At 45.2% G+C, this 22,942-nt stretch overlaps 1 protein-coding gene across 3 annotated transcripts in view; it reads right to left on the bottom strand.

Moving 5' to 3' along the window:
* Window positions 1-22,942, bottom strand: part of VEZT (vezatin, adherens junctions transmembrane protein) — a 111,776-nt gene that overhangs the window by 6,287 nt on the left and 82,547 nt on the right. For all 3 annotated transcript variants that reach the window (XM_075344812.1, XM_075344813.1, XM_075344814.1), the window contains exons 8-11: window positions 17,374-17,705; window positions 6,545-6,738; window positions 1,130-1,230; window positions 784-991 (exon numbers count right to left, since the gene is read on the bottom strand). In XM_075344812.1, coding sequence (XP_075200927.1) covers window positions 784-991; window positions 1,130-1,230; window positions 6,545-6,738; window positions 17,374-17,705 — 835 coding nt within the window. The remainder of the gene's footprint in view (window positions 1-783; window positions 992-1,129; window positions 1,231-6,544; window positions 6,739-17,373; window positions 17,706-22,942) is intronic.

Raw genomic sequence — 22,942 nt, 5'->3', positions numbered from 1 at the left:
ATAAGGCTCTGATACAGTTGCAGTGAGTTGTAACCTCTGGTGCGCGCCACGAAACAATGGAGCTGCCGGCAGGTCACAAATTACTAGAAACCAAAGGGAGAAAAACTGGAACAGAAGACAGCTGAAGGTGAGTATAAGACAGGGGGCATTGGACTTAGATTTAGAGCACCACTCAATCGTTAGTACTGGCTCTGATAGAGATGCATAGAGTGCTTATGATACAATATTGACTTACGGCTAGTCAAAAGTTACAGGCACAAGATAACACCAAGGGACGGGAAAGATGCCAAAAAAAAGGTGAAGTTACTGGAGGATGAATAAAAGACCAGGGAAAAGGGCCTTAGATTTAAAGCACCACTCCGGCGCCCAAACTAAAATTGCTGGAGTGGTGCTTTTAAGTGCAATTTTCAGATTAGCAATGTGTATTGTTGCAGATGCCTCCATGCGGTGCTCAGTCCTGGTGGGACAAGAGACCTCTAGGCCCACCTCTTGACTAAAGGGGACAAGCTTTGGTCAGCTACCAAAGACTGAGCAGATAAGCCGATGAATAACCCCTTTGCTCAATGCAACATATATATATTTCAGGATCGTTTAATAAATGCTGTAGACTAACAGTGAGGACAACTATATTTCTTGTTTAACTTACATATTAATTCCTAGGTTTAGTGTTCCCTTATATAAGACAAACCATTATTAGCTGTTAGTCATTATTTAGTCTGTTACATAAAAAAACAGAATCAATTGGTAAGCAGCAGTATAATAGAGAGGTTTGGAATAACACACCATGTTCACTAAAGAGCAACTGCTTCCATTTCTGTCTTTCAGCTTCAGATGCCTTTAAGCCTAGGACAGCCTTTAGCTCCTGCAATACTCTCTTAGATTCCTCCCGTTCTCGCTTCTGTCTCTCTCTCTCCTCTGGAGAAAATAAATACACATCATCTCTGCTAAATTCGTCATCTGGAGCTATGTCTTCAACATAGGCCTCAAATTCCTGAAAACAAAAACCATCGTCATTTCATGGATAGCTGAGCCTTGTGTACGTACTGGGGATGAAATCCAGGGACTTTGTTATCAGAAGGAAAGGACCAGTCCTGGGGCTCATGGGGACATGAAAGGTCTCATAGATTACCTGCTCCTCTGGAACCGGATCTTTATCTTCAATGCGTAGTGAAGGAGGAACATTGGGCATCATGGGGCAATGTGAATTCTCCCAGGCTGTGTTAGTTGTATCTATAAGTGGAAAAGGTATTAGCATGGGAACTGTATATCATTAGTGCGCGTAAAAACCAGATTAGTTCATCTACAATTCCCAACTGTTTTTAGAAACGTTTGGAATATCTGGTTGGTTGGCAGCATAGAATTTGGCTTGAAGAAGTCACAGCCTAGCAGTAGGTGTTGAACTCAATGGGTGACCACACTGGATTTTGGTGCTCCTGTGGAAGGCAGTATAGTCACCTTCCAGCCTAGAGGTGGAGATGACGCATATTCTTTATACACCATGGAAAAAGCAGCTATGCTACAATTAGATGTCAAATTGGCCTTTTCTGTAAGACTGAGGAGAATAAATTGTGTCTGTTGAAGTATAGGAATACACTCACAAACAGACACATACGCATACACGTGTATGCCCTGCCCACCAACCTACTGTTTCTTTCCCCACTACCCTGTAGACTAAAGGCCACTTCACACATAACGAGATCGTGAACGAGATCGTTGCTACGTCACAGTTTCTGTGACGCAACAACGACTTCACTAGCGATCTCGTCGTGTTTGACATGTACCAACGATCCTCCCCCTGCTGTGAAATCGTTGCTCGATGCTGAACAGCCTGGGACATTTTTGGCTCGTTGGAGTCCTGCTGGGCAGGATGGATCTGTATGTTTGACACCTAGCTAACAATTTCGTTAACGACCTAGATGAGCGGCGTGTAGTTGCGTCCCCGTTGTGTGACAGGGTCCCGACGATTTACAAGATCGCATGCTCGTTCCTCAAGTCGGTGTGTGTGACACCTCATATACGATTTCACCAACGACTCAGCAATGATCCGGAAACTGTGACGTAGTAGCGATCTCGTTCACGATCTCGTTATGTGTGACTGGACCTTTAGTCCATGAGGGCAGAGAGCACAAAAAAATCTTCAGTTTTACACAAAGTAGTTGATGCAAAAATTAATACACCTTACATCAACATGGAATTAAAAAGTTGGCGACATATTGCAACATCAATCTTTTTCCATTCTCCAAGAACAACCTCAATTAGAGCCTGGATGCTGGATGGAGAGTTATGCTCAACTTGTCTCTTCAGAATTTCCCATAGGAGTTTTGGTTGGGTTCAGATCAGGAGATATACTTGGATACCAAATCACTTTCACCCTGATCTTCAGAAATCCAACAAGTATGTGTTTTGGATTATTGTCATGTTGGAAAAGTGCACGTCTACCAAAGGTAGAGAGTGATAGTAGCATCTTCTTTTTAAATATAGAGCCGTACATTTGTGAACTCATGAATCTATCAGGAGAACTCATGCAGAGCCACCTAAGGACACTTCCACCACGTTTCACTGTCTTTTTGTTGAATTTTCAGAGCATAAACTGGACAAAAATACCTTTTTGAGGAGGTTTTGGAGACTTTCCGCTCAATTTCTGCTAAAAAAAACTCTGCAAAAATCTCAGCGTGAACATACCCAAACAGCTCTATAGGAATAAAAATAGGCAATGATTAGCCAAACTGCTGCAAAAGGTGAGATTGTAGACCCCTTCTTCTTATCATAGTGTATACCCTGTGATATGAAACTGAGCAATAAGAAACAAGGTAGTTATATTGCATCAGCAAAGTCTCTCCTAGGCAAAGATTTCAAACAGATTGGGGTTTCAAGATGTGCTGTTCTAGTCATTTTAAAGAAGTACCAAAAATGTGGGATGTTGAGGACTGTAGACACTGGTTGACCAGTGAAACTTCGTGCAACAAATCCTCAAATATAACTACCATTCGAAATCAAGATATGTCTAACAGTGCCATCAGCTCAGAAATGGCAGCAACCAGTGTGAATTAACTACCCGGATCCACTACTCGAAGAAGTCTGTCTAGATGTGATTTTCAGGAAAGAATTTGAGAAATAAAGTCATATCTTCAACATGAAAACAAAGCCAAGTTACTCATCCATGCACTAAAATATAGGATTTCGTATGCGGAAAAATGGCAGCAACAGCTCTGGACAGGTAAGTCAAAATATGAAACATTTGGCTTTATCACAAGGCAGTTTGTTCACCGAAGAGCTGAAAAGCGGTACAATAATGAATACCTGTAAGAGACAGTGAAACATGGTGGAGGTTCCTTGCAAGCCTGATTGGGTCCAAATTTGTTCAGCAGCAGAACAATGACCCCAAACATACAGCCAATGTCATTAATAACTATCTTCAGCGTAAAGAACTATGTGGAGCCCTGGAAGTGATGATATGGCCTCCACAGAGCCCTGATCTCAACATCATTAAATTTGACTGGGGATTACATAAAGAAAATCATTAGCTTAGGTGGACAAAAGTATTAAAACTTAATTTTTATAATATGAACAAAAATATTCCCCCAAAAACATCTTCACCGTGTACAATAAAGCCAATCCTCATTTGAGGACACTTGGATATTAATCAGAAGTATATTGCAGAAACTATTCAAATATCAGGAGCCACACTGTCATAAACCAGCTCTGTCAGAGGTCTCAGGCAGAATATAGCTGTATATAACCCTGGGATGAATCGGGGCCAAGTTGAAGAATATCTATTCAATACCATTTTCTGTCATAGATATTATTCAAATATATACAACTCCATTCTTCCTCAGACATGTGACAGAGCTGGTGTACGACAGTGTGGCTCCTGATATTTGAATAGATCCACAATATACTTCTCATTAATATCCAAGTGTCCTCAAATGAGGATTGGCTTGAATAGGCTTTACTTTACACGGTGGAGATGTCTTGGGATGTCTAATCAAATTATAAAATAAACGGTTTTTACACTTTTGTCCACCTAAGCCAGTGATTTTGTGTAAACTTAGTGGACAATTTGATTCTTATAAGTCCTCGACAGTGGATTACATGGAGAGACATAAGGATTTGTGCAGGCCTACATCCATAGAATATATGGAATTAGGTCTCCAAGATGTTTGGAACAACCTCCCGGCCTACTACTTTCAAAAACTGTAGGTAAGTGTACCTAGAAGAATTGATTATTTGATGTTGTTTTAACCCCTTCACGACCGGCCGCTTTCCGTTTTTTTTTTTCGCCATTCTTTTTCTGAGAAACGTAACTTTTTTATTTTTCAGTCAATATGGTCATGTGAGGGCTCATTTTTTGCGGAACGAGCTGTACTTTTAAATGAAACCATCAGTTTTACCATATAGTGTACTGGAAAACGGCAAAAAAATTCCAAATGCAGAAAAATTGCAAAAAAAGCGTGATAGCACTATGGTTTTTGAGATATTTTATTTACTGTGTTCACTATATGGTAAAACTGATGTGTGGGTGTGATGCCTCAGGTCAGTGCGAGTTCGTAGACACCAAACATGTATAGGTTTACTTTTATATAAGGGGTTAAAAAAAAAATCGGAAGTTTGTCAGAAAAAAGTGGCGCACGTTTTACGCCATATTCCGTGACCCGTAGCGTTCTCATTTTTCGGGATCTATGGCTCAATGACGGCTTATTTTTTGCGTCTCGAGTTGATGTTTTTAACGGTACCATTTTTGCGCAAATGCTACGTTTTGATCGCCTCTTATTGCATTTTGCGCAAAAGTTGTGGCGACAAAAAAACGTCATTTTGGCGTTTGGAATTATTTTGCCGCTACGCCATATACTGATCAGATTAATTGATTTTATATTTTGATAGATCAGGCGTTTCTGAACGCGGCGATACCAAATGTGTGTATATTTTTAATTTTTTTAACCCTTTAATTTTCAATGGGGCAAATGGGGGGTGATTTGAACTTTTAGGTTTTTTTGGGTTTTTTTTGAAATTTTTGAAAACTTTTTTTTTAACTTTTTTTTTTATTTTACTAGTCCCCCTAGGGGGCTATTGCGATCAGCATTCCGATCGCTCTGCAGTATCTGCTGATCACAGCTACAAGGCTATAAACCGCAGATACGCTCTCTTTCTCTTTTGCTGTGCCGCTGGCACCGCGAAAGTGAAAGCAAGTCAGGTGTAGTACAGGAGTCATCACATGACCCTGTGCTACCATGACAACTATCGGAAGTCACGTGATTGCGTCACGTGACTTCCGGTATCGGGCGGTAAGTAAATGTTGATCGCGCTTATAATGGCGCTGTCACATATTGACAGCGCCATATAAGGGGTTAAACGGCACGAGCAAATAACAATTCTGCTCGTGCCTAGCAGGCACACATCTCAGCTGTGAAAATCAGCTGAGATGTGTGCCGATCGCAGCATGATGCTGCCGGCAGACCGCGGGCAGTAACATTATGACCGCTAGGACGTAATTTTACGGCCCGCGGTCATTAAGGGGTTAAAGGGAATTTGTCACTGGGTTTTTGCGCCTTCATCTGACAGCAGCATAATGTAAAGACAGAGACCCCGATTCCAGCAATGTGTCACTTACTTAGCTGTCATTTTGATAAAATCAATGTTTTCTCTGGTGCAGGTCTAGCACTTAGGCTGGGGCCACATGGGGATTACTGCGATCCCCTCGCATGACACTCAGCTCACGCTGGCAGTACAGCAGAGCCGAGTGTCATGCGAGTGTCCCTGCGACTGAAGTTCAATCGTGCGAGCGGACCTCAGCTGCGGGGGGCGGGGCGGCACCGAGGAGGGGCGGGCCGGTGCTGCGGAGGGGAGGGAGGGATTAATCTCCCTCTCTCCTCCGTAGCCAGCTATTGTCATTCTCGCCCTGCACTCGCGGTACACTGGTGTACCACGAGTGTAGTGCGATTTCTCTCTCGCCCCCGACTTGAGTGGGTGCGAGAGAAACAAGGATCGCATTACACCCCCAGTATGCTGCGATTGTTTTCTCTGTCCGATTAGGGCTGAGAAAATAATCGCTCATGGGTGCTGGCACATAGGATAATATTGGTCTGAGTGGAATGCGATTTTTTATCGCACTCCACTCGCACTGATTTTCATGCCGTGTACCTTAGGCCTTATACAGAGGTAATGAATATGTTAGACTACCTGGCAGCACACCAAGTAGTCCTCTAATGATAATCTCCTGCTAATTAAACAGTGATTTTTTAAAAGCTAAACTAAGCAGCCCAGTAAGTGACACATCTAATCAGGGTCTCTGTCCCTATGTTATGCTGCTCTCAGATTAGGTGGCAAAAACCAGGTGACAGATTCCTTTTAATCTTTGAATTTTTCCCAATTAACTTGTAAGTGGGTTACCTGTTGCAATTACATTTTTTCCACACTTGCCTAAAATTTTTGTACAGTAATATATATTTTTTTTTTATACGCACACATATTATTACATATACACATACGCATCAGATAAGCAAAAGAGGCCTACTGAAAATGAAAATTATCACGGAGCCTGTCGTACCTTTCTTTGCTGGAGGCTTTCGAACCATCCTTTCCACCTGACACAGGGCCTCTTCCCAGCATGTATTACTGGCCTGCACATGTGGTTGTATCATCTTAAGCTTTTCTTCCAGTATAAGGGAAGCTTCAGGTGTCATGCCATGCGATTCCTTAAGGGCGGTAAGCTTTTCAAGCTCATCCTCAAGTACAATTACCCTAAGCAAGGAGAATGCAGGAGATTTAAAATGACAACGCTACCTGCGATGCCTTGTGAGCTATAATAGCCCAAGCAACTTGTAAATAAATACATTTTTCTATATGATCAGCAGACACAGATTATGAAATGGGGACAAACATGGAACCCGATTCATCACGCACTTTTGTTACAATTGTGGCGCACAAGAGCCTTGGAATGTTGCAACATATTTGCAAAATTTGTAGTTGTGCAAAAAAAACAAATAAATTACGACTTTTTGGCATTTTACAATAACCCCAACCAGATGTGGCTACTTTTTGAAAAGTGGATGTAGCTATAAGTGGAGGGAGCACATCTGGAAAATATATCATAACTAGCTGTAGTACCCGGGCGTTGCCCGGGATAGTAACTGTCTCTCTGTCTATCTCCCAGTCTCTGTCTGTCTCTTTCCTTGTCTGTCTGTCTGTCTGTGTCTATGTCTCTGTCTGACTATTTCTATCTCTGTCTGCATTTGTATCAGTCCATTTCTCTCCATCTCTGTGTCTGTCTCTCTCTATCTCTGTGTCTGTCTCTCTCTATCTCTGTGTCTGTCTCTGTGTGTGTGTCTCTGTGTGTGTGTGTGTGTCTCTGTGTGTGTGTGTGTCTCTGTGTGTGTGTGTGTGTCTCTTTCCCCATCTGTCTCTTTTCCATCTGCCTTGGGCTGTCTCTTTCCAGGGCTGTCTCTTTCCAGGGCTGTCTCTTTCCAGGGCTGTCTCTTTCCAGGGCTGTCTCTTTCCAGGGCTGTCTCTTTCCAGGGCTGTCTCTTTCCAGGGCTGTCTCTTTCCAGGGCTGTGTCTTTCCAGGGCTGTGTCTTTCCAGGGCTGTGTCTTTCCAGGGCTGTGTCTTTCCAGGGCTGTGTCTCTGTTTGTCTGTCTTTTTCTGTCTCTCTATCCATCTCTCCACCGACATCATATAACCTCACACATAAGCTTCAACTAACAGTTTATTTTGTTCCTATAGCAACCACTGACAGTTCCTATTAATAGCCCGTATCTCCCACCTCCATTAAGTTTAATGGCGGCAGGATTTTAGAGACTAACTGTAAAGCACGGGGTTAATTTTTTCTGTCAAAACATAGTCTATGACGCTCCCTGGGTCACATGAGGCGTCTATGCAAAATTTCGTGATTGTAAATGCGACGGTGCGGATTCCTTTAGCGGACATACATACACACAGCTTTATATATTAGACTAGAAGGTGGCCCGATTCTACGCATCGGGTATTCTAGAATTTACGTATTGTGTAGTTCATGTATGATTTTTGTCATATATATATATATATATATATAGATGTTGTTGTGTGTAGTTACCAAGTGTTTGTGTAGGGCGCTGTACATGTTCTGGATGTTGTCTGGGTGTGATGGGGGGTGAGAGCGGTGTTGTTTGTGTGTTGCGTTGTTTGTGGAGCGCTGTGTGTCTGTAGCGTTGTGTGTGTGTTGCGCAGTTTGTGTGTGTGTGGTGTGTTTTGGGGGGAGGTATGTTTTGTGCAATGTGCGTGTTGTGCGGTATGTGCGTATATTTGTGTGTGCAGCGTTGTCTGTGTGTGTGGGTGTCTGTGTAGGGCAGTTGTTTGTGGTTCCCAGTGTGTGTGTGTGGTGTGGTGTGTTGTGAAGTGCGCGCGCGCACGTATGTGTGTGTGTTGGGGGGAGGTGTGCACTTCCCATCGTGCTCCATCTCCCATCCTGCGCACTCCCAAACGTGCTCCATCCGCCATGCTGCTCACTCCCAAACGTGCTCCATCCGCCATGCAGCGCACTCCCCATCGTGCTCCATCCCCCATGCTGCGCACTCCCAAACGTGCTCCATCCGCCATGCTGCGCACTCCCCATCGTGCTCCATCTCCCATGCTGCGCACTCCCAAACGTGCTCCATCCGCCATGCTGCTCACTCCCAAACGTGCTCCATCCGCCATGCAGCGCACTCCCCATCGTGCTCCATCCCCCATGCTGCGCACTCCCAAACGTGCTCCATCCGCCATGCTGCGCACTCCCCATCGTGCTCCATCTCCCATGCTGCGCACTCCCAAACGTGCTCCATCCGCCATGCTGCGCACTCCCAAACGTGCTCCATCCCCCATGCTGCGCACTCCCAAACGTGCTCCATCCGCCATGCTGCGCACTCCCAAACGTGCTCCATCCCCTATGCTGCGCACCCCCCATCGTGCTCCATCTCCCATCCTGCGCACTCCCAAACGTGCTCCATTCGCCATGCTGCGCACTCCCAAACGTGCTCCATCCGCCATGCTGCGCACTCCCAAACGTGCTCCATCCGCCATGCTGCGCACTCCCAAACGTGCTCCATCCCCCATGCTGCGCACTCCCCATCGTGCTCCATCCCCCATGCTGCGCACTCCCAAACGTGCTCCATCCGCCATGCTGCGCACTCCCCATCGTGCTCCATCTCCCATGCTGCGCACTCCCAAACGTGCTCCATCCGCCATGCTGCGCACTCCCAAACGTGGTCCATCCGCCATGCTGCGCACTCCCAAACGTGCTCCATCCGCCATACTCCGCACTCCCCATCGTGCTGCATCCTCCATGCTGCGCACTCCCAAACGTGCTCCATCCGCCATACTCCGCACTCCCCATCGTGCTGCATCCCCCATGCTGCGCACTCCCAAACGTGCTCCATCCGCCATGCTGTGCACTCCCAAACGTGCTCCATCCCCCATGCTGCGCACTCCCCATCGTGCTCCATCCCCCATGCTGCGCACTCCCAAACGTGCTCCATCCGCCATGCTGCGCACTCCCCATCGTGTTCCATCTCCCATGCTGCGCACTCCCAAACGTGCTCCATCCGCCATGCTGCGCACTCCCCATCGTGCTCCATCTCCCATGCTGCGCACTCCCAAACGTGCTCCATCCGCCATGCTGCGCACTCCCAAACGTGGTCCATCCGCCTTTCTGCGCACTCCCAAACGTGCTCCATCCGCCATACTCCGCACTCCCCATCGTGCTGCATCCTCCATGCTGCGCACTCCCAAACGTGCTCCATCCGCCATACTCCGCACTCCCCATCGTGCTGCATCCCCCATGCTGCGCACTCCCAAACGTGCTCCATCCGCCATGCTGCGCATTTCCAAACGTGCTCCATCCGCCATGCTGCGCACTCCCAAACGTGCTCCATCCGCCATGCTGCGCACTCCCAAACGTGCTCCATCCGCCATGCTGCGCACTCCCAAACGTGCTCCATCCGCCATGCTGCGCACTCCCAAACGTGCTCCATCCGCCATGCTGCGCACTCCCAAAGGTGCTCCATCCGCCATGCTGCGCCAGCATCAGCCTCTCCGTCTCCAGCATCAGCCTCCCCATCCCAGCCTTCCCCAGGTTCAGCCTCTCTCCTCTCAGCCTCCTCCAGCACGCCGTGCTCCTCTGCCGACACTCACAGATCCGATCGCATACACTCACACACACCCACACACACCCACCCGATCGCATACACTCACACACACCCGATCGCATACACTCACACACAAAGACACACACACTGACGATATTGCACATACGCGCTGATACTCACAACATCCGGGGATATCACATGCTTCTGGCCATGTGATCCCCCGGCAGGTCCTGGAAGCTCACAACAGCACAGTATCGCCGCCGAGAAGCAAGCGATATCCCAGGATGTTGTGAGTATTTGGATGCGATGTGATGTGTGAGGTGTGTGTGAGTGTGATCTGATTTGTGTGTGTATGTGTGTGTGTGTGCTGTTATGTGTGTGTATTTTCCGCAGCTGCAGGACCTTGATGTGTGGATGCGATGTGATGTGTGTGTGAGGTGTGTGTGAGAGTGAGTGTGAGCCGGTGTACACTGGTAACTATGATACACATCGGGTAACTAAGGGACCTTAGTTACCCGATGTGTATAATGGTTACCAGCTTTCACGGCCTCCGTCAAGATCCCAGCATCGCAAGGTTATGTCTGGCGCTGCCGGGATCCTGACGGAGCCGGTGTAGAAGCAAGCGATATCCCAGCATGTTGTGATGTGTGAGGTGTGTGTGAGAGTGAGTGAGTGTGAGAGTGAGTGTGAGAGTGAGTGTGAGAGTGAGTGTGATCTGATGTGTGTGTGTACTCACCTGGGAATCGGAGCTCCGTGTCAGTTGGGCCAGAGCGAGCGTGCATTGCGTGAGGGGGGCGGGGCCTGCAGAGAGCCGGGGCGAGAGGTCAATCCGTGTGGGGGGGCCGGGCCATTGCGAGCCCAGCGGCCAATCAGCTTTGTGTCACCGTAAGGACACAATTTCGGAGCATGACAGACAGACAGACAGACAGACAGACAGACAGACAGACAGACAGACAGACAGACAGACTAAGGCAATTATATATATAGATTTGTGCCATAACAGAGGTGTAAATTAAGACAAATGTTTTCCAGCCGCTTATTTGCTTATATTTCTTGCTGTAGATTACGCCAGCAGAGAGATGTGCCTAATTAAACAGGACGGGCATGTCTCTTAATGGACTTGGCACATCTTACTCCAGAGCACACTTCATCTAGAATGGTGTACAAAACGCTAGTCTTGATGAATCAGAGTCACAGAATATAAATATTGATACACACTAAAACAATTTATAACTTTTCATTATACATTAGCATTATTGTCAAGTTGTGTGGTCAGCAGTACAGAGCTCTGCAGTCTCCCCTCTTCTCTGTTGCTGGGGGAGGGTGGCGCAATTGACCTTTAGTGACAGTTCTGATCCTGTGACACATTAAAAACTATTCTAATAAAAAGGTATTAGTAAAGTGCTTTGGTTTAGCATGAAAATAGGCAAGTTACTTGCTTTTTCTATCTGCTTTAATACTCCTTCTGTGAGAGCTCTTATCTTACATAATATATAGCTTGTTTCCAAGGAGTGACCGCCAACTATGCGCAACTGCTACATTCCAGGCTGAGGTACTAACTTGTAATATCCCAATCACCTCATTGATCTCTAGATAGCAGTTACCTTCTCACTTCCTTCCGCCTCCTCCCTGAGACCTCCTGCTATCAGTTCTACATCATCATAATGCTCAGTCCCCAGCATTGGCATTTTCCAGAGTAGTTTTCCTAATCACTGCTCTCACTTTCCTGAGCTATGTGCTGGTTCAAATGTCCCGTTATCTTTATCTGAAAATACAATATATTATCACAACAATGACAGCAGCAGAAGAAAATTGACCAGAACTGTCAGGCTATGTGCCCACGTTGTGTTTTTTCCTGCGTTAACGCTGCGTTTTGAACTGCAGTGTTTCAGTGCCTAATTGCATGCGCTCTGCTTCCCCAGCAAAGTCTATGAGAAGTCCGAAAATTCAATGTGCACGCTGTGTTTTTAAGCGTTTTGGATGTCAAAAATCGCTGCGGAAAAAAAAGCAGCATGTCACTTCTTTTGTGCGTTGTAGCTGTGTTCTCCATCCATTGAAATCAATGATGTGGGTCAAAACGCAACCAAAATGCACTTGGACTGCATTTTTGTTGCGTTCTGCATGCTTTTTTGACAAAGCGCAGGTCTTTTCAGTCTCTCTCCGTCGATGTCGGTCAATCTCCCTCTGTCTGTCGGTCGGTCTTTTTCTTTGTCAGTTGGTCGCTTTGTCTGTCCCTCTCTCTGTCCGTCGGTCGGTCTCTCCCCCTCTCTCATACTCACCGATCACTGGCACGGCGCTGCACGGCTGTCACAAAGCTCCGGTGGCTTTTCCTCTTTTGAAAATGCCGGCCGCTCATTATTCCATCTTGTATTCCCTGCTTTCCCTGCCCACCGGCGCCTATGATTGGTTGCAGTCAGACACGCCCCCACATTGATTGACAGCTGTCTCACTGCAACCAATCACAGCTGCAGGTGGGCGGATCTATATCGTGCAGTAAAATAAATAAATAAAATAAAAAACGGCGTACGGTCCCCCCCCCAATTTTCATACCAGCCAAGATAAAGCCACACGGCTGGAGGCTGGTATTCTCAGGATGGGGAGCCCCACGTTATGGGGAGCCCCCCACCCTAAAAATAGCAGCCTGAAGCCGCCCGGAATTGACGCATTCATTAGATGCGAAAGTCCCAGGACTGTACCCGGCTCATCCCGAATTGCCCTGGTGCGGTGGCAATCGGGGTAATAAGGAGTTAATGGCAGCCCATAGCTGCCACTAAGTTCTAGGTTGATCATGGCAGGCGTCTCCCTGAGACACCTTCCATGATTAACTTGTAAGTTAAAGAAAATAAACACATACACCCGAAAAAATCCTTTATTTGGAATAAAAGATAAAAAAACACCCCTTCCACCACTTTATTAATCCCCAAATGCCCCTTCAGGTCCGACATAATCTATCATGAGGTCCCGAGATGCATCTAGCTCTGCTACATGAAGCTGACAGGAGCAGCCACAGACTACGACCGTTCTCTATCAGCTCCACGCAGCAACTGAAGTGAGCGGCTCGATCACCGATGACGTCACTCAGGTTACCCGCAGCCACCGCTGGATCCTCCAATTGTGACAGCAAGTTGCCCGAGTGACTGAAGTGATCAGCGGTGCCGTCACTCAGGTTACCCATGGCTACCGCTCTCAGGTGGAGGACTCCAGCTGTGGCCGCGGGTAACCTGAGTGATGGCACCGCTCATCGCGCTGTTCACTTCAGTCACTCAGGGGGATTAGCGGTCAACGGTGAGTCCTTTACGGGTGACCGCTAATCAGGACGCGACACACAGAGCCGGGGAATGACAATGAAGTCAGGTGAAGTTCATCAGAGTTCATTCTCATTGCCAGACTCTGTTTGTGTCTGCTGTGAGCAAGCATGTTAGGCTAGGTTCACACGTCCGTTAAATTGTATCAGTCACAGTCCGCTGCTCTGGTAAACAACGGAATCCGTTTAGCGGATTCCGTTGTTCCCATAGACTTGTATGAGCGGCGGATTGTGACTGATGATGCTGCGTTGCACCCTCCGCCCGACTGATCAGTCGTGGAACGACTGACCGCCGGGCGGAAGGAACGCAGCCTGTAATGTTTTTTGAGCAGCGCAATCCGTAGGATTTCGCTGCGCATGCTCACTCTGGCTCACTGCACACGTAACCAGGATACACATCAGGTTACACGCCCCCTGACGAAGGATCTCCGAAACACGTGTTGGGTCGGCTGGCTGGCACTATTACACACACTGATGGCTACAGGTATTGTTCTTCATGTTTTTGGGCCCTTTATTCGCTTCTGATTTTGGTAATTTACCTCAGATACAGCCCATATGGATTATGGAGGTTTTTTGTGGGTATGGTGAGATGCTGGCGCACTACATCGCCATGTCTTTTTAGGCACCATGATATAGACCACTTTGGCTTTATTTGCACTTTATATTTATAGTTTTTATTATAGGTGCCATATATATCATTCATGGTGATGTTTTGCATTGCTTGCACCTGTTCCATATCCTGAGTTATAGTGCCATTTTGTGTGTTTTCATATATCACACTATGTGTAATTTATTTATATTTTGATATTTATTATTCTCGTGTCAGCCCCTCTCTTATCATCATTTTAAACCTTTTGATGTTTTTATTATATTGTGACAATAAAATTTAATGATTTTATTATAATGGTGTTTTGTTGGCTATATTTTTTCGGTTCTATGATTATATAATAGCCTCATCAGTAATATTTTGGAGTGTGAGACTTCATTTGGTGATAGTCCTGTGTACACACCATTGTGCTCCAGTTGGTTCTAATCGGTGTTACTAAGCAATGCGCTTTGGTTAGTTACCCGATATTTACCCTGAGCAGGGAGCCAGCTCTAAGCGGTTTAAGCTGATAACCAAGGATCGGGTAACCAAGGAAAGTGCTTTGCTTACCCAATATTTAGCCTGGCTACACGTGTGCAGGGAGGCCGACACTTCCACGCTCGGCTCCGCCCTCTCCCGCACTCCGCATGTACACACACACACAACACACACCTGTCCCCAGCCATGCAGACCGCGGCACTTACGTCCTCAGCTCCACGGCCCCGCTCAGCTCCACGGCCCCCCTCACGCTCCGCCTTCCTCGTGCTCCGCCCCCCGCACACAACGGAGTCCGACAATAAATTCTCTTCTTTGTCATCCGTTGTGTCAAGCAACGCATGTGACTGATGCAAAACAACGGAAATGTGAACCTAGCCTAACAGAGCTGAATAGCCGGGGGAACGCACTGTCAAAAATGCATCCAAAACGCATGGAAAATGCATCCTAAATGCATGCGTTTTGAATGCATTTTTTTTTTTACAAACGTAGTGTTTACATTTGTCCAGCCTGCCAGAGGGTGCGTTCTTTTCCGCACTGCACAGAACGCAACGTGTGCACATAGCCTCACTCAAGGAAGAATGTCTGCCCCACAGGAACCAGAAAATAAGGAGACTGTAGAGCTTTGAGCTGTTCAAGAGACAAACCTTTCATTGTTCTGAAGTCTATAGTGATATCGCAATATTTACATATAGAGATAATAGCCTTTGATCAAGATAAAAGCCTTTGGTCAATCACATAGCTCAGGAAAGTGATACTACAAATACTAGAGTAGTAATACTACTCTGGAAACTGGTAGGTGGTAGGTGCTAGGTGATTCTGATTATCCCAGACTGATAGCAGCAAGTAAATAAATTAGAGAAAGGGGGAGGGAAGTGAGCAGTTAACTGTTGTATTAAAATCAATGGGGTGGACTGGGATCTTAGGAGTTAACTCCTTTCTTGGAATCTAGCCTTTGACAACAAGCTGTACACAATGTAAGATAAAAGCTCACATGTTAGAAGAATTAAAGTGAATTTAAAAAATACTTGCTAATTTTTATGCTAACTATAGCAATTTAATAAAATAAAAATAACCCTTTAAGATTTATTTACACTCGTAAAAAGGATAGTCCCAAGACTGACACTGGATTTGCTATATATTGGAACGTCATGCCACCAGTGTTCCATTGATAGGTCTCAACATATGATAAACAATTGTTTATGAGGGTCCATAAAAGTATTTACTTCCTTACTAATTCCTTATTGACTTAGTCAGGGTAAAGGTTAAACCTAAGCAAAAAAAAAAACAAAAACAAAACATAAAATACAAAACATTATTTCAAGTATTCCACAATAGTTTACTTTTGCTGCCACTTTACTGACTTGTTTCTAAAGACCACAACAATAGTATTAAATATTTAAAAAACAAAACAAAACTATGTAATAAAAAAGGAATAATACTAGTAGGAATAATACTTACTGAAAAAAAACCTGACATTTAGTTTTCCAATATATTTTGTACTCTCAGTAGTATTTACAACAAATATTTAAATAAGTTTTTCACCACTAATGTGACCTACTTTCCTTTGTCCTAACTATTCCTATTTAACACTTTACCAGTAGTTTTCTGCTACTTACGCTACTCCTGCAAGCTGATCTCTCTGCGGCTCCTATATTCCTATGTTGAGGTTCTAGCTTTGATACTTCTGGTCTGGAGAGCGTGATATACTATCTAATGATTGGCACATCGCAGCATTCGTCACATGAAAGAACTGCACTGTAAAGCAGGCTGAGAGGAAAGTGAAGTTTGATCTGGGTATGGGTGCCCAGACTGCTGTCACTCACAAAAACGTAGCCCTAGACCTACTAGTGATAAGCCTTGCTCAGTTTATCTGATTCCGGTTTCCAGATTGTAAGGATCAAAGCTAGAACATCAACATAGGAATATAGGAGCCCCAGATCTCAGTTTACAGGAGCAGGGTAGGTGGCAGATGTATATTAGGAAATTGTTAGTTAGGAATAGTTAGGCCAAATGAAAGGGGTCACATTAGTAGTAGAAAAGTCCTTTAAGTAATTGTTGTACCTATCTGGAAATTAGGAGGCTGCAGCATCCTACTGCTAACACAAGCTGCCCCATTCACTGTATTAGAGGCAGCCAGCAGGGTGCAGTAATCCTTTTACATGTTATGGTAATCTTTATACACAAATAGGAAAACACACTTGCGCTGCATGGCAGCATTTATATGTAATATGAAGTATATCACTAAAGTCAGTATACCCCTCAAATTTTGGAAAATATTTTATTATATCTTTTCATGGAAAACTAGAATTTTGGCCTAGGTCTAATAAGGTCTCTGGGATTATATAAAATGGTTAAAATCGCTAGTAAGATTCAGTCTCTGAAAGCTAATTTTGGAAATATGGGATATATTTTTTGTACTCCTTCATGTGCCCGCTTCCTACAAGAGTGACAAAATTTAGATCTCCTATCGGTACACCGTCATCCCGACTGCCCTGTATATACATTGTATATACATTGTTCATGTGGATGATTGATTCTGCTTGTAGTATAGTACCAAGAGGTTTAAAAAACTCAAAATGGTTGGTTAGTAAATACAGTTTATTATGGTAGATTTTATTAAAGGGGTATTCCAGTTAGGAAAAAGTATTCATTTCTCAATAGAATAGGTTAATCACTGCTCCATGGTTTGATCGTTGAGACTGCACAATGATTGCCAAATAAATCGTGCAAATAGAGTTGCGGTTGTGGATGTGTGCTGCCAATGTCCATGCTATTGGACTGCCAGACACAAGTCACTTGTTTTTTCAAAGGGGTTGGACCCCTACAATCTAGCATTTAGATCTTGTTCTAACTGGAATACCCTTATAGGTGTTCACAGTTAAAGACTTACTCATTAAGTAGTGCTTTCAGGTGGAGTTGCAGACTGCGGACTGCCCCATGCAGGCTGTTCAGCTCTCCGGTCTCTCTCTTCTTCCTTGTTGAGCGGTCAGAGCCAGACTGGTGTTGCGTTTCAAAGTAACGGTAAAATTCATAGCTGCGCTTCAGTTCTGCTAAACAGGCAGCTTGAGTATGAGGTAGATCCTGAGCCACATCACACCAGACGTAGTGTGGAAGCATCTCTGTTCCGGTACATGGACCGTTACATGCATTCTCAGGAGAAAGCAGTAATGCCAGGCGTCGAAAGAACTCCGAACTCTGCCCTATCCAAAGCTGGAAGAGAACCTGCCAATACAGACCAGTAAAGCATTTTTAGGCTCTGTACACAACAAGTTAAAACAAAACACATCTACTCTGCAAAATATAAATCCACTGTTCTGACAGTATCATTCACATTGTCTACGAGGAATATGCATTTGTTATACGTTTCTTGCAATTTTCCATTTATTTATTTGCTCAGTGCTATTACCAGGTATGATTTAGTAAATAAGGGCAGTCCCCATTAAACAATGCTGGGGCGTCTTTTCTTAGAACTCTGTACTCCTCTGTTATTCCTCTTAGAAATGTATGAATAAACTTACAGGTTGTTATATGCTTGAGGTCTGTTGCCAAAAAAGACTGCACTGTTGTCGAATCAACCAGACTATGTAGGAACACCCCCTTTCACAAGCGGACTGGTAACACCCTGTTACCCATTTATTAAAACAAATGTGGAAGGAATAACAGAGGAACAGCACTACACAGTTATGAGAAAGTGTGATCCAGAGCTACATAACACACCCATATATACCTGTATTTCAGTTCCTTGTGGTTTTTAAGATATGTTTGCCATTTAAAGGCATTTTCATCCATTTTGAAGCAGATCCTCTTCAAAATCTATGCCAGAAAACAGTGTGAACATGCCCTAAGGCTACATGCGCACGCTGCTTTTTTTGCTGCTTTTTTGCTGCTTTTTTGGCTGCAGTTTTGTCAGCAGAACTTTCTGACATCTGACTTCCCAGCAAAGTCTATGAGAAGTCAGATTTGTCATGCGCACATTGCAGTTTATTTGTCAGCGTTTTTTTTGTCAAAAGTTTGTGACAAAAAAAATGCAGCATGTTCATTCTTCCTGCGTTTTTGTCAACATTTGTCACCCATTGAAATCAATGAGGGCATCAAAAACGCAGGAAAAATGCATGCTAATCAAAAGTGGAGCATTTTACCTGCCTTTTACCTGCGTTTTTGGTACCAAAAACCAGGGCTGTGGAGTCGGTAAGCCAAACCTTCGACTCCGACTCCGACTCCGACTCCTCAAATTCTCTTGCACCGACTCCGACTCCGGCTCCGACTCCGGCTCCGACTCCGACTCCGACTCCTACATATATTGCTTATAGTTAGGTGAAAAATTTATTGTAGTACATGAATATGTGTATGTGAACATCAGACATTTAATAATTTTTATGATACAATAATCAAGATATTTGGATAGAACATAAAATATATTTATTGGAATACAACTTTAGAACACAAAAAACTGTAATAAATTGTAAATATGTAATACACTATGTAATATACAGTAGATTACATATATATCTTGTGTGTATATACACTGTATACATATATATATATATATATATATATATATATATATATATATATATATATATTACATATTTACAATTTATTAGTTTTTTGTGTTCTAAAGTTGTATTCCAATAAATATTTTATGTTCTATCCAAATATCTTGATTATTGTATCATAAAAACAATTAAATGTCTGATGTTCACATTGTACTACAATAAATTTTTCACTTAAATATAAGCATTATACTAAATGTTATTATTTAGTAAAATATTCAGCACATTCTGCATTGCACTCCTGTCCCCAATTTATTATATATTTTAGGAGTCGGAGTCGGTGCATTTTATACCGACTCCGACTCCGACTCCGACTCCACCAAAATGAGCTCCGACTCCGACTCCGACTCCACGACTCCGACTCCGACTCCACAGCCCTGCCAAAAACGCAGGTGATTTGTCAGGAAATGAGGTCAGGCAAGTGGTCCCGTCCCGTCCTCCATGTGTTCCCCGAAGTACCGCTGTCCCCAGGGGAGATGATGTGGAGGACGGGACTATCAGCAGCGGCGGCAGCGAGAGGGAAAAATCAATGTTTTCAGCTGCCAATGTCCATCCCCCTCTCGCTGCTGCCGCCGCTGATAGTCCCGTCCTCCACGTGTTCCCCGAAGTACCACTGTCCCCAGCATGCACGCACAGGGGAGATGATGTGGAGGACGGGACTATCAGCGGCGGCGGCAGCGAGAGGGAAAAATCAATGTTTTCAGCTGCCAATGTCCATCCCCCTCTCGCTGCCGCTGATCGTCCCGTCCTCCACGTATTCCCTGAAGTACCGCTGTCCCCAGCATGCATGCACAGGGGAGATGATGGACCCCTCTCGCTGCCACCACCGCCGCTGATAGTCCCGTCCTCCACGCTCCTGTCAGCTCCACGCAGTAGCGCAATCAGCTGAGCTGTCACTGAGGTTACTCGTGGCCACCGCTGGATTCAGCGGTGGCCGCGGGTAACCTCAGTGACAGCTCAGCTGATCGCTCGGCTCTCTTCAGTTGCTGCGTGGAGCTGACCGGAGCGGCGGTGTCTGCTGCTTCTCCGGTCACCTCCATGCAGCAGAGCTGGAAGCGACGCTGGACCATCCTGGATTACGCCGGACATGGAGGGCTTTGTCGGGGTTAATAAATTGGTAATGGAGGGAATTTGTTAGTGTTTTTTATTTCTAATAAAGGATTTTTCGGGTGTGTGTGTGTTTATTTACTGTAACTTACAGATTAATCATGGAAGGTATCTCGGGGAGACGCCTGACATGATTAATCTAGGACTTATTGGCAGCTATGGGCTGCCAATAACTCCTTATTACCCCGATTTGCCAACGCACCAGGGCAAATCGGGAAGAGCCGGGTACTGTCCCAGAACAGCCGCATCTATGGATGCGGCCATTCTGGGCGGCTGCTGACTGATATTGTTAGGCTGGGGGGCTCCCCATGACGTGGAGCTCCCCATCCTGAGAATACCAGCCTTCAGCCGTATGGCTTTATCTGGCTGGCATTAAAATTGGGGGGGACCGTACGCCAGGTTTTTTTAATTATTTATTTCTTTCTAATTTTTTTTTTTTCAATTCAACAAGCTTTATGGGCTTGTTTGAACTGAAAAATACATGAAACAATTGTTGACAAAACTGCAGCCAAAAACGCACCAAAAAAGCAGCAAAAACGCACCAAAAAAGCACCTACATTTTTTGTGACATTTCCAGGCTCTCTCTGACAAGGTGCAGTTTTGGCTGCAGTTTGTGAACACGAAAAAGAAGCAGCGTGCGTATGTAGCCTAGGCTACATGCGCACGCTGCTTTTTTTCCTGCTTTTTTTATGCTTTTTTGGCTCCAGTTTTGTCAGCAGAACTTTCTGACATTTGACTTCCCAGTAAAGTCTATGAGAAGTCAGATTTGTCATGCGCACATTGCAGTTTATTTGTCAGCGTTTTTTTTGTCAAAAGTTTGTGACAAAAAAAAATGCAGCATGTTCATTCTTCCTGCGTTTTTGTCAACATTTGTCACCCATTGAAATCAATGAGGGCATCAAAAACGCAGGAAAAATGCATGCTAATCAAAAGTGGAGCATTTTACCTGCCTTTTACCTGCGTTTTTGGTACCAAAAACGCAGGTGATTTGTCAGGAAGTGAGGTCAGGCAAGTGGTCCCGTCCCGTCCTCCATGTGTTCCCCGAAGTACCGCTGTCCCCAGGGGAGATGATGTGGAGGACGGGGACTATCAGCAGCGGCGGCAGCGAGAGGGAAAAATCAATGTTTTCAGCTGCCAATGTCCATCCCCCTCTCGCTGCCGCTGATCGTCCCGTCCTCCACGTATTCCCTGAAGTACCGCTGTCCCCAGCATGCATGCACAGGGGAGATGATGGACCCCTCTCGCTGCCACCGCCGCCGCTGATAGTCCCGTCCTCCACGCTCCTGTCAGCTCCACGCAGTAGCGCAATCAGCTGAGCTGTCACTGAGGTTACTCGCGGCCACCGCTGGATTCAGCGGTGGCCGCGGGTAACCTCAGTGACAGCTCAGCTGATCGCTCGGCTCTCTTCAGTTGCTGCGTGGAGCTGACCGGAGCGGCGGTGTCTGCTGCTTCTCCGGTCACCTCCATGCAGCAGAGCTGGAAGCGACGCTGGACCATCCTGGATTACGCCGGACATGGAGGGCTTTGTCGGGGTTAATAAATTGGTAATGGAGGGAATTTGTTAGTGTTTTTTATTTCTAATAAAGGATTTTTCGGGTGTGTGTGTGTTTATTTACTGTAACTTACAGATTAATCATGGAAGGTATCTCGGGGAGACGCCTGACATGATTAATCTAGGACTTATTGGCAGCTATGGGCTGCCAATAACTCCTTATTACCCCGATTTGCCAACGCACCAGGGCAAATCGGGAAGAGCCGGGTACTGTCCCAGAACAGCCGCATCTAATGGATGCGGCCATTCTGGGCGGCTGCTGACTGATATTGTTAGGCTGGGGGGCTCCCCATAACGTGGGGCTCCCCATCCTGAGAATACCAGCCTTCAGCCGTATGGCTTTATCTGGCTGGCATTAAAATTGGGGGGGACCGCACGCCGGTTTTTTTAATTATTTATTTCTAATTTTTTTTTTTTCAAATTCAACAAGCTTTATGGGCTTGTTTGAACTGAAAAATACATGAAACAATTGTTGACAAAACTGCAGCCAAAAAAGCAGCAAAAACGCACCAAAAAAGCACCTACATTTTTTGTGACATTTCCAGGCTCTCTCTGACAAGGTGCAGTTTTGGCTGCAGTTTGTAAACACGAAAAAGAAGCAGCGTGCGCATGTAACCTAAGACTTGAAACTACCTTATTTAAATCCAGAGGCTGACCCAGATGGAGATTGAGTTTATTACAGCTGATAAAAACAGGTTTTTAGACTCTGGATGTCAGCAATATATACCCACTTACTTAAAGATGACCTTTCACTAAATTTTTCATGTTGAACTGGACACAGGATGTAATAATGGCTGTAGTGTGGAATAAAACTTTTTTTGGTTATTTAGCCAAGATACTACCAAAGTATTTGACATCTAAGGAGTTAACTTCAAGTTGAAGTGGGTGTTAACAGACAGATTTCAGCGGGGTGTGTACTTTTTGCTCTATGATGCAGGTCAAAAATAAGCAGGCAGCAAAACTGAAAGGAAAGAACATGCCTCACACATTTCTCAGTGTGTGGAATGTAATGATGCAGCCCTGTTCCCCTGGTCTAACCTCCTGCATGAGTTAGTGTGGGAGGATAGGCAGTGCAGCTGAGTTTAGCAGTGTCACATTACAAAGCCTTCTATTGACTCTCCTGATTACTGAGTGTGTCAGTGATCACACTTCTGTCCATTGTGCGGAGGCATCTTGTAATCACTCTTCAGTTAGAGCAGAGCAGGATGTCATTACATCTTACATACCGCAGGAGTTTACTGCCTGTT

Source organism: Anomaloglossus baeobatrachus, chromosome 4 (genome assembly GCF_048569485.1).
Source record: "Anomaloglossus baeobatrachus isolate aAnoBae1 chromosome 4, aAnoBae1.hap1, whole genome shotgun sequence".
NCBI lineage: Eukaryota > Metazoa > Chordata > Amphibia > Anura > Aromobatidae > Anomaloglossus > Anomaloglossus baeobatrachus.
Note: the sequence above shows the minus strand (reverse complement) of the source record. Positions and strands in the feature narration are given on the sequence as shown.